The following is a 15,515-nucleotide window of genomic DNA, read 5'->3' as shown; positions in this document are numbered from 1 at the left end:
TTCTCTACTGGATGACTGTTCTGCTTTCCAGGGGTCTCCTGGTTCTCCAAGGGCATTGCCCTCCCGCGGATGAGCTTGCAAGCTAATACTGGGTTCTCTCTGGGCTCACATCTAACCTTAGCTGTGGCACCGGGTAACAGCTGATTCCGACTTCATTGTCTTTGTACCTGGGAAGGGGGAATGGATCCTGTTGCCTGCTTCTGCTCCTCTTGGGAATGGGCAAGGAGCAGATCCCAGACAAGACCCTGCAGGCAGGTAAAGGTTCTTGTTGGGAATGTATCCAGAAGGAGCTAAAATAAATTTGGGGGTTTGCAAGCCCAAGCCTGATTATGTTAGAAGGTTCATGTTCCCTTCTTGGGCGGTGTCCTTCAGATACTAAAGAGAAGATAGAGGGGTAATGGGCAGATGCTGGAAAATGGTTTGGGGCTCTCCTACTGGCTCTGTGACCTTGGGTCAATTACTTCCCTGGTCTGGGATTCCACACTGTCTGTCACATCCAGGACAGTCAATGGCCAAGAGGTTCTGGATCAGGACTCTAGGATTCTCTGATGTCTTCTGTCTTGATGTCTACACAAGCTACTTTATGGGAGAACATCCCTTCTCTATGCCCCAGCTTCCCCATCCATTAAAAAAATAATTCAAGGCTGGGCATGGTGACTCATGCTGGTAATCTCAGCACTTTGAGAGGCCAAGGCAGGAGGGTAGCTTGAGCCCAGGAGTTCGAGACCAGCCTGGGCAACACAGCGATACCTCGTCTCTACTAAAAACAAAGAAACAGACAAAAAAAATTCAAGCTTGTATGTATTAAGTGCTTTCTCCTCTGTGGGTGACATTGTCTGGGCTGGTGCTAAGCCTTGTTCTTGCTGAAGCACACAGTATACGCCTTCTCCCCCAGGACCCGGCTGCTCACTAATAAGAATATTCCGCCTCCCCCAGGAGCTATATGGTACCACAGAGCACCTGCGAGGAGGTGGCAGTGGAGATGAAGGGTCCCTGGGATGTGAGGAAGGAGGCAAAATCTCAGGTTGGGTGACGGTGTAGACAAGCAGAGAGGCCAAGACATCTGTGAGGCTAGTTCAGATCTCCTGGTAGTGCTGGTACTGCCGTAGAAATGGGGCACAGGGCTTCTCCCATCTCCCAGCATTGTCTCCAGGATGGCCCTTCTCCCACAGGCCTTGTCCTAACAATAATAGTGGTGACTGCAGTGCATTGGGTGCTTGCTCTCTGCCAGGCATTATGCTAAGCGCCTCACAGAACTTATCACATCGAATCATCAGGTATCCCTGTGAGATACCCCCAGTGTAGCAGTCCGGAAACCGAAGCTTAGGTTTTGTCACTTGCCGAAGGCCATGGAGCTAGCCTTTAGTCAAGTCCAGCTCAGCTCTGATGATAAAGCCTTTGCTCTGATTGATTTTCCATTGGCTCTGACAAAAAGAAACTGGAGATTTGATTGTGGGTGTTGAGGGGGGTGTAGGTATGGTTTTTCTGCTTATAAATGTAATATTAATATGTAGTCATCATAAAATATGTTTGCCGAAATACTGTAAAAATGAAAGCCCTCCATAAACATCTATCACCCCAGAGATAACCACTGTTAGAGTTAGCATATATTTCCCCAGAGTTCTTTTCTGTGTACACACTTCCTTAACCAAAGTGAGTATATACCATACATGCTGTGTTTCATGCTTATTTGTTTAACATGTCCCAGACACTTTACATGTCAGTTTATTCTCTTTAACATTGTATGGATGGACTGTAATTTACTTAACAGACCTTATCATGGTCATATGGTTTACTGCCAGTTTCCCAGGCTACTGGGAATATCTTTGTTCCTATATCTTTGTGTATTTGTGTATTTCTGTAGGATAAATTTTCACAGGTAGAATTGCTGAGTCAAGGGGAATTTTAATGGTATTACAAAGTTAAGAGAGATTAAGCACCTTTTCCAGTGTCTGTTTCCCATTCTTGTATTCTTGTGTAAACTGCCTGCTCATAGTCTGTGTCCGTTCTTTGGTCAGCCGGGAGATGAGTGAAACTCAGGAGTGAAGGCTGGACTTTTGAGCACTCCGCTTACCTTGTGATCCCATGCCCACCCAGCCAGTTCTGTCTCTGTGACCTCTGGGAAGGAGCATCCCCAAGAAATATCTGTCCAGTCACAGACCCACTTAGACCTGGACCAGAAAGCGGACGTGTTGAACCCCTGTGATCGCCTAGGACCGTGACTCACCCATACCTAGAAGTATGAGATCAAAGTCCCACCCTGCTGTTAACCAGCTAGGTCACCATAAACAAGTCTCCAAGCCTAGATTTCTTCATCTGTACAAGGAGAGGATTGAACCAATGGCATTCCACTTCTAGTTCTAACACTCAGAGCCAAAAATCCATGGAGGAAGAGGAACCTCACAGGCAGAAAGCCGGACATGGGGCTTCAAGGCATTGCCAAGGCAGAGATACTTACAGATGCCAGGATCACTGCAGGTGAGGGTCCCATCTTCAGGGACCAGGTGGGAGTTGTACCTCTGGTTGGGCAGCACCTCTGTCATCTCCCCTGCCCGCTGCCTCTCCCCCATCTTGGTCTTCAGGAAAATCCCAAAACCAACATCCGCTCCATCTGACATAAACTGCCACCTGCAGGGGACATCACCAGTTTAGACATAATTCTGTCTGTGTGTGCCCTCTCTGGGGTCCTGGCACCAGGGCTTCTCCTATCCCAGCCCACCTATCAGGACCTATAGATGAAAGCTCGGGTCTCCTGGAAGGGCCCAGGCCCCTACCTGAGAACACAGCCAGGGAAGAGGATCTCATACTCCACTTGGTGGGAGGAGCCACGGGAAATCTGCACGCTGTGTTCATACTGCTGTTTCACCTGGTCTCGCACATAATACTTCTTGGGGATGTCACCCCCATAGTTGATCTAGAAGCATGGCATGGAGTGAACTGGAATGTGCATTTGAGCCAGGCATCCCTGTTCACCTCCAGCCTCTGGCGGCTCATACCTTGGATTTGCACTTGGGGTTTCCATCAGGGTCAGTCATAGTGCCCCCATACTCCACAGGCACCTGGTCAGGGCTGATATGTTTCAGTAAAACCTCCTTCCAATTTGCTGGCAGGAGAGGGAAGGAAGGATAAAGATGTATCTCAACGCTAGGTAAGATTTCGCCATAACCCTAGTGGTCTACACTAAAGAGGCAGAAAAAACTCATCCATTACACCCCACAACACCCCGCCTCAAATTCCTGCATTAGGAGCACACAGTGCATGCATAGTACTGCAAGGGGTTCAGTAGGAGCCAGAGGATGGCTCTGCCCCAGGCCAGAAATCGAGACCCTGGTTCCTGTCCTCGTTGTGTCTGAACAGCTAAGTGACCTTATTCTTGCCCTGCCTGGTTATGGTGGGGGTGAAATGAACTAAGTACTTGAGAAGGCTTTTTTTGTTTGAGACAGAGTCTCACCCTGTTGCCTAGGCTGGAGTACAGTGGTGCAATCTTGGATCACTGCAACCTCTGCAACCTCCGCCTCCTGGGTTCAAGTGATTCTTCCGCGTCAGCCTCCTGAGTAGCTGGGACTACAGGCGCCCGCCACCACACCCGGCTAATTTTTTGTATTTTTAGTAGAGACAGGGTTTCACCATGTTGGCCAGGCTGGTCTCGAACTCCTGACCTCAGATGATCCACCCACCTCTGCCTCCCAAAGTGCTGGGATTACAGGCATGAGCCACTGCGCCCGGCCGAGAGGGCTTTTTAAACCATAAAGTGCCTTATACACGTAAGAGTATGTTATTACCCCAGGGAGGTGATACATTGAAGTACAGCAGGAGGCGGGACGAAGAAAGGGGAGAAGGACATTCCATGCAGAGGAAACAGCACGTGTGGCGGGCAGGAAGGCCTGAATGCACATACCCTGTCCTGATTAGGCTGAACACTGTGAGGGCAGAACTATGTGTCTTTCCCCCACCTTCCCCTACAGCTAAGTCGTGACTTAATAAGTAAATGCATCTCTGTAGAGTCACCCCTTAAATGGATTCTTGGCTTTACCCCAGCCACCATTTCACTTCTGCTCCCATTGTTTTCAGCTGTTGAGCCACCAGTAATTTGGCTCTTTTTTTTTTTTTATACCCAAGCTCCTTCCTGTCTAGGAGAGTTTGACTCTAGCACAGCCAATGCTAAGAACCACTTCTCCACCAATCCAAATTCATAAATATCAGCCAGGTACAATATTTTGATACTAAAACCTGCCTATGCCTACTATATAGAGCATATATAGGCAGCAGCTCCAGGCCCTGGGGTACAAGCCAATGTCATGCTGGCTGGAGACCCGCAGAAACTGTCCAGAGTCTGCCAGCCCTCAGATTTTTAGGGACCAAAGACCATGCAACTCCTGGGAACACAGTGTCTGTGGTCTTGGGGTGATTTAATCTGCACTGCTAAGCTCCAGTGACCAGCCCGAGTGAATTTCCCCCCTCTGTTGAAGATTCTGTATCTTCCCAGCCTGAGGCAGGTTTGGTTGAAAGAGTTTAGGTGTGGGTAGGGGAACAGACTGAACCTCCTACACAGCTCTGCTGCCAGGAAACCAAACCGTCTCATGCCCATGGTGGGTGGTAGCAGCAGAAAAAACAAAAATCATAAAAACCTCTTGCTCAGCTTTTATAGTTCTTCCCCCAGTCCAGCTGGAGAGTTGGGATAAGGCCAGGAGGATTCTTCCCATCTTACAGAGAGAATAACTGAGGTAACAAAAAGCAGAGAGCTGGCTGGGTGCAGTGGTTCATGCCTGTATTCCCAGTGATTTGGGAGGCTGAGGCAGGAAGATTGCTTGATCCCAGGAGTTCAAGATCAACCTGGGCAACATAGTGAGTTCCCGTCTCTACCAAAAATAAAAATTTAGGTGGGTATGCTGGCTGTAGTCCCAGCTGCTCAGGAGACTGAGGTGGGATGATCATTTGAGCCCAGGAGGTTGAGGCTGCAGTAAGCCGTGATCACGCCACTGTACTCCAGCCTGAGCAACAGCAAGACTCCCTCAAAAAAGGAAAAAGAATGCTTTTGTGGGGACCTAAATTTAAAAAAGAAAAAGACAAAAACAAAAAAAAGAGCTTGAGCTTGTTGCTGCCAGAGCTAAGTCTGGAACCCAGAAGTCCTACACTTCCCTGACGAGTTCACGTCACTCCCCAGGTCTCACTAGCATACATTTGGAAAATCTCCACTTCTGATGTGTCACCAAAAGATGAACATTGTGAAGCCTTCAGAATCCCTCTTACCTACCCCCCAAGTTCAGTGCTATAGGTGGCATTCACCCTTTCATGAGCCTGTCCCAATATACCTTTTTGTTTTGTTTTTGAAATGGAGTCTCACTATGTTTCCCAGGCTGGTCTCAAACTCTTGTGCTCAAGTGGTCCTCCTGCCTCAGCCTCCCGAGTAGCTGGGATTACAGGTGTGAGCCACCACACCTGGATGCCCAATCTACCTTTCTAGCCTCTTCTCCCTCCACTCCACTTCAGCAAAACTGAACTCTTGCCTGTCCCTGGCTGATGCCTGTGTGTCCTCTTTGCTGGGTTTTGGGTCACACTTTCCCTTGTGCCCTGGTGTTGCCCCTACTTCCCTGCATATTCATTCCCTGTTGATTTGCTTCTCTGCCAACCTCATTAACCACTTCTTCTCAGTCTCCCTGCTGGGTTCCTCTTTCTCTGCCTGCTCTTGAGCTCAGATGTTCCCCAGGGTTCCGCCTCTGTTCCTCCGTAGGCAGTCTTACGTACTGACAAGGTTTTAGCTGCTGCTGTTATTTGATAACTCCCACATCTCCAGACCAGAGTTTTCTCCTAACCTTCAAACTTAGGTATTCCCAACATTTTTATATCTCACAGACTCCTCAAGCTCAACTTCAAGCTTTTTTGTTTTCCCCAGTTGAACTAATGCATCACCATCTCTCAGTCACCTCTGCCAGACACCAGGAGCTCATTCTAGATTTCTTTCTCGCTTACTTCCTACATCTAGTCAATTGAGTTCTGCTGTTTTACTTCCTATATAACGTTTTTTTTTTGTTTTTTTTTTTGTTTGTTTGTTTTTTTTTGAGGCAGGGTTTCGCTCTGTTGCCCAGGCTGGAGTGCAGTGGCACCAATCACGACTCACCGCAGCCTCAAACTCCTGGGCTAAGCGATCCTCCCACCTCACCCTCCCAAGTAGCTGGGACTACAGGCACACGCCACCACACCTGGCTGATTTTTGTATTTTTTGTAGAGATGGAGTTTCACTATGTTGCCCAGCCTGATCTGGAATTCCTGGGCTCAAGCGATCCACCCACCTGGTCCTCCCAAACACTCACGAAGTGTTTGGGATTGTGGGCCAGAGCCACTGCACCTGGCCCTAAATAATACTTAAATCCATCCTCTCCTCTCTATGCCTATTGCCACTTCCCCGATTCAGGCTTGCAACACTTCTTGCATGGACTGTGACAACAGTGTGCCAAGATTGCACCACTGCACTCCAGCCTAGGCAACAGAGACTCTGTCTCAAAAAAAAAGGGGGGTCCCTTGAAGGTCTTTTGGCCTCTCTGGGAAGGCAGACACAAACAAATCTATAGCCTCCCTAGTAGCTGGTATGTGCCACTATGCACAGCTAATTTTTTACTTTTTTTTGTAGAGACAGGCTCGTGAAAACTGGTAGCCTTCGCAATCTTGCTAGTACTGTGTCTCGGTTTAAAATCTGTGGTACTCCCCTGCTGAAAACTCCTCTGATTCCCAGTGGCCTGTAGAGTCATATCCCAGCTTCTCAATCTAGTGCCCTGGATTCTCTGGGGCCTGACTCCTGGTTCCCTCTCCAGCCTCATACCTTGCCACACCCTGCCTCACATTCTATAACAGCTGCCTCTGCCATGCTATGTAAGGTCTTTGTTCAATGCTCTTCTTTCTGCCAAGCAGCTTCCTGCCTTGCTCCATCTGGCAGACTCTTACTCATTCCATAGCACGCAGCTTAGGTAGGCATCACCCTCTTCCTAGCTCAGGTGGAGTGAGTGCTCCTGCTGAGTGCTCCCATGCACTTTGTGGTTTCCCCTTCCGTACATTTACCGCAGCATACTGATAGATTTGTTTGTGTCTGCTTTCCCAGAAAGGCCAAAAGACCTTCAAGGGACCCCCCTTTTTTTTTGAGACAGAGTCTCTGTTGCCTAGGCTGGAGTGCAGTGGTGCAGTCTCGGCTCACTGCAATCCTCCACCTCCTGGGTTCAAGCGATTCTCCTGCCTCAGCCTCCCAAGTAGCTGGGATTACAGGTGCACACCACGATGCCTGGCTAATTTTTCTATTTTTAGCAGAGATGGGGTTTCACCATGTTGGCCAGGCTGGTCTCGAACTCCTGAGCTCAAGCGATCCACCGGCCTCGGCCTCCCAAAGTGCTGGGATTACAGGCATGAGCCACTGCGCCCAGCCAGGACTCTGTCTTATTCATCTTTGTAGTCTTGGCACTAGCTCGGGCCTGGCACATACTATGTGCTTGTCAAATGAAGCTGCTCCTAGTTTTCCCCAACTGAAAGTAACCTTGCTCTTGCAACTTCTGTGGCACCCTCTCTGTGACTAGTCTACTGTCTTTTCTAGTTTATATCATAGCTTTCTCTCTCTAGGTCTTTTTTTAAAAAACAAGGTCTTGCTCTGTTGCCCAGGCTGGAGTGCAGTGGCACGATCATAGCTAACTGCAGCCTTGAACTCCTGGGCTCAAGAGATCTTCCTGCCTAAGCCTCCAAATAGCTAAGACTACAAGTGCACACCACTATGCCCAGCTATTTTTTATTTTTTAGTAAAGACAGGGTCTCACTTTGTTGCCCAGGCTGGTCTTGAGCTCCTGGCCTCAAGTGATCCTTTCACCTGAGCCTCCCAGTGTTGGGATTACAGGCATGAGCCACTGCACCCAGCCTCTCTTTCTAGGTCTTCTGTCTCCTGTTATACTGTAAGTTCCTTGAGGGCAAGGACTGGAGTTTCATTCATCTTTGAATCTACAATAATGGACCCAGTGCTTGCTTCTAGAGTGTCTGAGAGAAAGAGTTCTTAGGAAAACAGATGAAGGCACTAGCTCCGCCCCAGCTTGCTCCTGGGTCCCACTGCTCCCAAACTAGCAGAGAGAGCTTTCACCCTGGTGGCTACAGCCACACCCCTAAAGCTGGACCCGATTTAGGCTACAGACCATCCTTTGAAACAGTCTGGACCACTTACCTCCCAGGACCATGATCTTCTTACGAGTGTCCTCACTCAGGAAGGGTTTGATGAGGTTATAAGCCACAGGAAACAGTTTGGGTGCTGGAACAGAGACCAGATAATGTGAGGCTGGGAGCAGTGCCCAGTCTGTCCCTAACAGCGTCTTCTGCAGCACCTCCTACCCTCCCGCCCGCCCATGCTGGGCCACATGTTCCCTAGGCCTGTGGAGCCCACATAGGCAGCCCAGGGTGTGCAGCTCAGCATGGGCATCTTTGAGGTCCAGCCTTCTCATCTTTACAGTGGATATAATCAAATGGTCTCTTCCTATCTCATCAGGCTGGGTGGCTCAAAGGAGGTCATAAATAATGAAAGCTCTGTGAGTTGTAAAGTAGTCTGTGTATGTGAAAGGCAGTCTTCTTTTTATTTTATTTTGTTGAGACAGAGTCTTGCTCTGTCAACCAGGCTGGAGTGCAGTGGCACAATCATAGCTCACTGCAGCCTTTAACTCCTGGGCTCAAGCAATGCTCTTGCCTCAGCCTCAGTGAGCTCTCGGCTCACTGCATCCTCCACCTCCCAGGTTCAAGTGATTTTTGTGCTTCAGCCACCTGAGTAGCTGGGACTACAGGTGTGGGCCACCACGCCCAGCTAATTTCCATATTTTTAGTAGAGATGGGGTTTTGCTATATTGGCCAGGCTGGTCTTGAACTCCTGGCCTCAAGTGATCTGCCCACCTCAGCCTCCCAAAGTGCTGGGATTACAGGAGTGAGCCACTGCACCCAGCCCTATTTTTATTTTTTTGAGTTGGAGACTTGCTCTGTCGCCCAGGCTGGAGTGCAGTGGTACAATCATAGCTCACTGTAGCCTTAAACTCCTGGACTCAAGCAATGCTCTTGCCTCAGCCTTTTGAGAAACTGGAACTACAGGCATGCACCACCATACCCAGCTCATTTCCTTAGCTTTTTTATAGAGATGAGGTCTTGCTGTGTTACCCAGGCTGGTCTCAAACTCCTGGGCTCAAGAGAGCCTCCCGCCTCAGCCTCCCAAAATGCTGGGGTTACAGGCGTGAGCCAGCACACTAGCAGGGGCAGCAGTCTTCTGAACATGTCCTCAGACCCCCTCTTTTGGCTCACTGTTTGACCCTCCATCTGCCCTAGTCATGTTTTTGACCCCTCTTTTCCATCTGGCTTTATCACAAGAAATTCCCAACTTACCTTTAACAACAAAAAGACGCTTCAGTGTTTCGGGATAATTTTCCTCAAACATGCAGAGAAACTGTGGAAACAAAATCACTCTTGATTCCAGCAGGCTCAGAATCTGCCCCCATCGCCTCACCTATCCCACAGGACAGCCTAGGAGAGGGGCCCACTCCTCCTCCCCTTCCCTCTGTCCCCTTCCTCCCCACCCCTGCCCCTCACCTCTCCATAGGCCTCCACAGCAGGCTTCCAGAGATGCTTGAGGCCAAGCCCCTCACAGTCATAAATTATGGTGACGGTCTCCACCTTCTTCCCCAACTGCAGGGAACAGAGAGCAGGAAGTCATGTCAGGCTGTCCTACTTCAGAAGCCCACTCCAGTCCAGGCCAAATGATTGCACTGTGCACCCATAGAGCAACCATAGCTAGTTAGGGCCGGACCTAGAGTTTTCCAAATTGAGATAATCACCCCAGGCCAGAATTGTGGTCTAGGCAAGTCACTCTTCCTGCCTAGGTCTCCGTGTTCTTATCCAGTACATGACTGGGTGGATCTAGATGACATGTGAGATGGTTTTGGTTCTGCAGTTTGGCCTGATGGCCTCCCCCTTCCTGAGTCACTGTGTGCTCTGTGCACGGTACCCGTAGAGCCACTTACGCCTGAGGACAGATGTTCTGTGCACCCTGAACCCTCGGGTGCATCCACGTCTAATGCTTCCTGCATCCCCAGCTCCGCAGGGTCTCTGCGCACAGTAGGCTCTCTGTGAACATTTGCAGATGAGTGTGGGAATGTTCCTAGACTTTATGACATCATTTCACTGGATCTTTACAACTGCTGAGAGGAGGGCAGGTGGGAAGTGGCAGCTCCTGCTTGTTCTTCAGTCTTTTTCTCAGTAAGGGAATCAGCTGTCCTTATCTTTTTTGACGCAGGGTCTAGCCCTGTTGCCCAGGCTGGAGTGCAGTGGTGTGATCACAGCTCACTGCAGCCTCGACTTCCCAAGTTCAAGTGATCCTCCCACCTCAGCCTCCCTAGTAGCTGGTATGTGCCACTATGCACAGCTAATTTTTTACTTTTTTTTGTAGAGACAGGCTCTTGCCATGTTGCCCAGGCTGGTCTTGAACTCCTGGGCTCAATCTGCCCACCTCAGCCTCCCAAAGTGCTGGGATTACAGGCATGAGCCACCACACCCAGCCATCCTTATCTTTTTTAAATACAGAATTAGAGAAGCAAGAATATGAAATCATCTGCACCAGTGGTACCCAAATACTTGCTCAAGGATGGGTTGATCCACAGTAAGATTTCACTGGGTCCCCAGATAAATCAGAAAAATAACAATAATGTAGTGAGTTTTTTATGAAGCTAAATTTATTCAATTTAAAGGACTCCTTTTTTTTTTTTTTTTTTTTTGAGATGGAGTCTCTGTCGCCCAGGCTGGAGTGCAGTGGCACGATCTTGGCTCACTGCAGCTTCCTAAAGGACTGCTTTTTAATCTGAGATTATTGCCATTCTTATAGTTTTGGGTGTTAATGATGGCAACAATAGATGGTCATTGTTTTAAAGTCCTTACATGGCAAAATAGACATTTGGGAATATTCTAAAACTTGGAAATGTCACTGGTCTAGGAAATCCCAAAGCCTGGGCCTCGGCCAGGTCCAGTGGCTCACACCTGTAATCCCAGCACTTTGGGAGTCCGAGGGGGGTGGATCACTTGAGGTCAGGAGTTCAAGACCAGCCTGGCCAACATGATGAAACCCCATCTCTACTAAAAAAGTTTTAAAAATTAAAAAAAAAAAAAAAAAGTCTGGGCCTTGGCCCTGAAGCTGTGCTTATATTCCTGTGTGACATCCCTCCTTCTGCTGGAATGCGTCTGCTGTGGTCTACTCGTTTCTAGCCATGGTGGTCCACTCACCTTTGTGGTCTGGCGGGCACACTCCTGCAGAAGCAGCTCACACTCCCGCATCTTGGTCCTGAGCAGGTCCTGTTTGGAGGCTGAGAACAGCAGACCCTTGGCATCCAGAGGTCCAATTATGTCGTACCAGACTGGGCAGCCATCCAGGTCATAGCCACACATACCCCCTGACAGATACTGTTGGATCACCTGGGCAAAGACACAGAGGAGCCACCTGGTCAGCAGGCATCCATACCTTGCCTGGACCACAGGGCCTTACTCCAGGTTCATCAGTATCTTTCTCTACATCCCTCCCCTGGGTACCAACAGATGCCCATTCTGGAGACCATCAGGGCTCAGTGCGCATTGTCAGACCTTTCCTCTAAGGATCCAAATCCAGTGGATCCAGGACCCAGGTTGTGGGTCTGAAAGGCCTAGCACAGGGATGAGGTGAGATAATTTGTGCTCACCTCTGGAGGCTGCCAGCTAATGATGTTGTCAATGTCCTTTTGCTTTCGGAACTCCACATGCTGCAAAGATACAATGGGGAAATTTTTAAAAGGAGGGATGGACAGCCGGGCATGGTGGTTCACACCTGTAATCCCAGCACTTTGGGAGGCCAAGGCGGGTGGATCACTTGAGGCCAGGAGTTCAAGACCAGCCTGGCCAACATGGCAAAACCCGTCCCTACTAAAAATAGAAAAATTAGCCAGCTGTGGTGGTGCATGCCTGTAATCCCAGCTACTCAGGTGGCTGAGGCATGAAATCACTTGCACCTGGGAGGCGGAGGTTGCAGTGAGCTGAGATCGCACCACTGCTGTACTCCAGCCTGGGTGACAGAGTGAGACTCTGTCTCCAAAAAGAGAAAAAAAAAAAAAAAGAAAACAAAAAGCAGGGATGGTGGGGGAGGTTTAATAGACATGTAGCAATAAGCGACAGCGTGAATGGACCACCAGATCATAACTGGTCACCAGAAGGCATTAGGCAGGAATGGAAAAGAAGGCCCTGCCTGTTTCAGAGGTCTTAGCAGAACAGATTATCATTCTTGGCTGGCCCAGAGCTATGAAAGCCTGTGTTGCCAGGGAAGGGAATGCAGTTTGTCCCAGAGGGATAAGGCAACAGTGGTCGGCTAATACTCAAAGCCAAAAGCTGTGATTGGGATGGGAGGTGCAGCAAAAGAAGTCCACGCAAGGAGTGATTCTGATGGGGAGGAACTGAGGCAACAGCCAAATGTGTCTCACCTTCCGGAGCATGGCCTCCGACTTCTGCAGGTCGAAGCTTCTCGCTGTAACAGGGAAACAGTTCTGGTCAGGGTTAGGTTAGCAGGACTGGGTGTCCAAGGATGGGGAGATTCCCGTATTCCCATGATACGGCCAGTTCCTCTCAGTCATCTCTCCAGCTAACCCTCAGACCATCCCACAAGCAGAAGCTAACATGAGAGCCTTTAGTGAGAACTTCTGGGGCACCACAGGCCCCAGGTTTGCGAGGAGAGCAGGTCAAAGTTCAGGGCAGCTGGGGGCAGCCATTGTAACTTCAGGGTCAAAAGAGCTTTACTCCAGTGGTTATAATCAAGTTAAAGGTCTTCCCTCCTCTCAGTGAAAATGAACCCTGGATCCTCTTATCATTTGGCCTTCCCCCTTGCACAAAGTTTATCTCCTCCACAGTCTCACATCCAATCCTGAGACCTTGACACCACAGTTCAAAGATGAACATGCCAGCCTGGGCAATACAGTGAGACCTTGTCTCTCCAAAAAAAAAAAAAAAAAAAACTAATTAGCTACAGGTGGTGGCATGCACCTCTAGTCCCAGCTACTTGGGAGGCTGAGGTGGGAGGATTGCTGGAGCCTGGGAGGTGGAGGTTGCAGTGATCTGAGATCTTGCTACTATACTCCAGCCTGGGTGAAACAGCGAGATCCCGTCCCAAGAAAAACAGAAAACAAAGGTGAATATAGCTGCCCCTGTAATCTGTGGCAGAGCTGGCAGAACATCCCAGTGGGATAGAGGGGTTGATGAGCCTCCACCCAACCTTGTCATGTCCTCAAAGGGCCCACACATTCCCTAAAGCCACACAAAGGGCCTGCCTCCCAGGGCTCCTGACAAGTTTCAGAATTCAGTTTCACCTGGGTCACCTCTTTATGCATGATGCCCCAAAAGTTGTCCTGCTCAAGCTTGAACACAAAGACCTCACTGACCCCCAAGGCCACTTGCTCCCAGGTAATCATAGCTGCAATTTGCACTCAGCTGATTGATACTGAGTTGAGATTCATTTCAGAGACACTCAGAGAGTAGGATTGCCTCCTTAGCCTCATGACAACAATTCCCAGACTGGAAGATTCTGTGCTGTCACCCTGCATCTCCCTACCATCATGCTGCCCATCTGTAGAGCCTTTATGAAGCCCCACAGCTTGGTCTGAAGTCCATGCAAATAACTTCCCTTTGAGTGTTTTCCAATTTTCCAGGGCCCCCTCAGAGTGTGCTCTAAGAGCCACGCAGAGCCCCAAGTGTTGTCTAAGAACTTTCTTTTTCTTTTCTTTTCTTTTTTTTGGGGGGAGAGGGGAGTGGACAGTTTCGCTCTTGTCACTCAGGCTGGAGTGCAATGGCACGATCTTGGCTCACTGCAACCTCTGCCTCCCGGGTTCAAGCGATTCTCCTGCCTCAGCCTCCTGATTAGCTGGGATTACAGGCACATGCCACCACACCCGGCTAATTTTTGTATTTTTAGTAGAGACGGGGTTTCACCACGTTGCCCAGGCTGGTCTCAAACTCCTGACCTCAGGTGATCCACCCACCCACCTGGGCCTCCCAAAGTGCTGGGATTACAGGCATGAGTCATTGCGCCCAGCCTAAGAACTTTCTTGGCAACAGTCAACACCCTTAACTCAGGTGGAGCTTATAGGCACTGAAACCCCCCAAATCCTTTCCACCTGTGCCACTGCTAAGCCTCCATTGCATACGTGGAGAGGAGAGACCTTAGATCCTTCCCTATCAAATTTCCTCTTGTTACAGTCAACTTCAGTCTATCCTTCAAAGAGTTTTGAGATCCAGATTCTGATCAATTTTGCCATCTGACCTATGAACTGTCCCTCCCAGTTGTATGTCCTCTGTGGATTTGGCATCTAGATCTGCTGACAGCCATGGAAACTGGGCCAGACAGGCTGCCCTCTGGACTGTCACCGGTCCCTTAACCATCGCTCTCTGGAAGTGCCGAGCACATTCCCTGACTGTTGTTTCGAAAATCAGTCCCTTCTCCCAGGCTGATAGGCTCCCTCAAGAGATTTGACCAATGCCACACCCATCACAGGTGCTGGACACGTCCTGGCAGAACTGAATCCCACCATTTTTTGTGTGCTGCCGTGGCAGCATGGGACAGCTTTTAGAGGAATATCTTCTGGGTTTGCATCCCAGCTCTTCATTTCTCTGCTTGACCTTGGACAAGATACTGTACATCTCTGACCAAATCATCTGATAAGCTAGAAACACTTGGAAGATGCAAGGCACTGTCCTCTCATGATGGGGGAGTTGGGCCAGGAAAATGAGAATCTTCCATAGGAAGGACACCACTATTGTGAGAAGAACCCTTATCTTCTTTGGGAACAGGAGTGGTGGCGAACTGTGAGCCCCTTATCTTGGGGATGCTCTCCAGTTAACCCTTATCTGCCAAGGCCCAACATCCAGCATCTTCTGTGAGGGCTCTGTCCCAGAGTTGCCACCTGCTCCCGGCAGTACCACACCTGAGGCCTCCCCATGCCTGCTTGAGGCCTCTCCAGGCTCCTGCTGCCCTGGTCAGGGGCAACTCAAAGCATGGCTTGGGGCACTGCAAGAACCCAGCTCAGGAGCAGCTGTCTGGGTGGTGATGGTTCATTCATTCCCTAGACCTGTAAAATGCAGAGACTCAGACCCACTCTGCCTCCCTCCCAGGGACTCCACCACTTCCTTGTTTTATCCTGCTGTCTGATCCTTTTTGCTGGGGTGCCCAGAACTCAGCCTCAGTCGGGGAAGCAGAGGAGACTTGCGGACCTGCTCTCCATTCCTGGAAGCCAGCAGAAAACTAAAGCCCTCAGTGGAGAAAGGGAGGGAGAGGAGCCCCAAGCACACACCTAGGTTAGGGACAGACATTCTGCCGGTGTGTGGCTTTTATGAAAGGTCTTTATCAGATTGAAGGAGAGAAAGAGAAAAGGCTGTTTTTTTGTTTTGTTTTATTTTCTTTGAGACAGAATCTTGCTCTGTCACCCCGGTTGGAATGCAGTGGTGCGATTATAGCTCACTAT

At 49.5% G+C, this 15,515-nt stretch overlaps 1 protein-coding gene across 5 annotated transcripts in view; it reads right to left on the bottom strand.

Annotated features, from left to right (window-relative positions):
* The window catches only part of SEC14L2 (SEC14 like lipid binding 2), a 35,975-nt gene that overhangs the window by 4,960 nt on the left and 15,500 nt on the right, over positions 1-15,515 (bottom strand). For 4 of the 5 annotated variants that reach the window (XM_063722667.1, XM_009234244.4, XM_009234242.4 and 1 more), the window contains 9 exons: positions 12,489-12,532; positions 11,718-11,777; positions 11,269-11,457; positions 9,586-9,681; positions 9,382-9,442; positions 8,189-8,272; positions 2,997-3,103; positions 2,775-2,914; positions 2,459-2,628 (listed from right to left, as the gene is read on the bottom strand). In XM_063722667.1, coding sequence (XP_063578737.1) covers positions 2,459-2,628; positions 2,775-2,914; positions 2,997-3,103; positions 8,189-8,272; positions 9,382-9,442; positions 9,586-9,681; positions 11,269-11,457; positions 11,718-11,777; positions 12,489-12,500 — 919 coding nt within the window. In that variant the 5' untranslated portion in view covers positions 12,501-12,532. 5 annotated transcript variants of the gene reach the window in all.

The sequence above is a fragment of the Pongo abelii genome, chromosome 23, assembly GCF_028885655.2.
Source record: "Pongo abelii isolate AG06213 chromosome 23, NHGRI_mPonAbe1-v2.0_pri, whole genome shotgun sequence".
Classification (NCBI taxonomy): domain Eukaryota; kingdom Metazoa; phylum Chordata; class Mammalia; order Primates; family Hominidae; genus Pongo; species Pongo abelii.
This window is presented reverse-complemented; position numbering and strand designations above follow the sequence as displayed.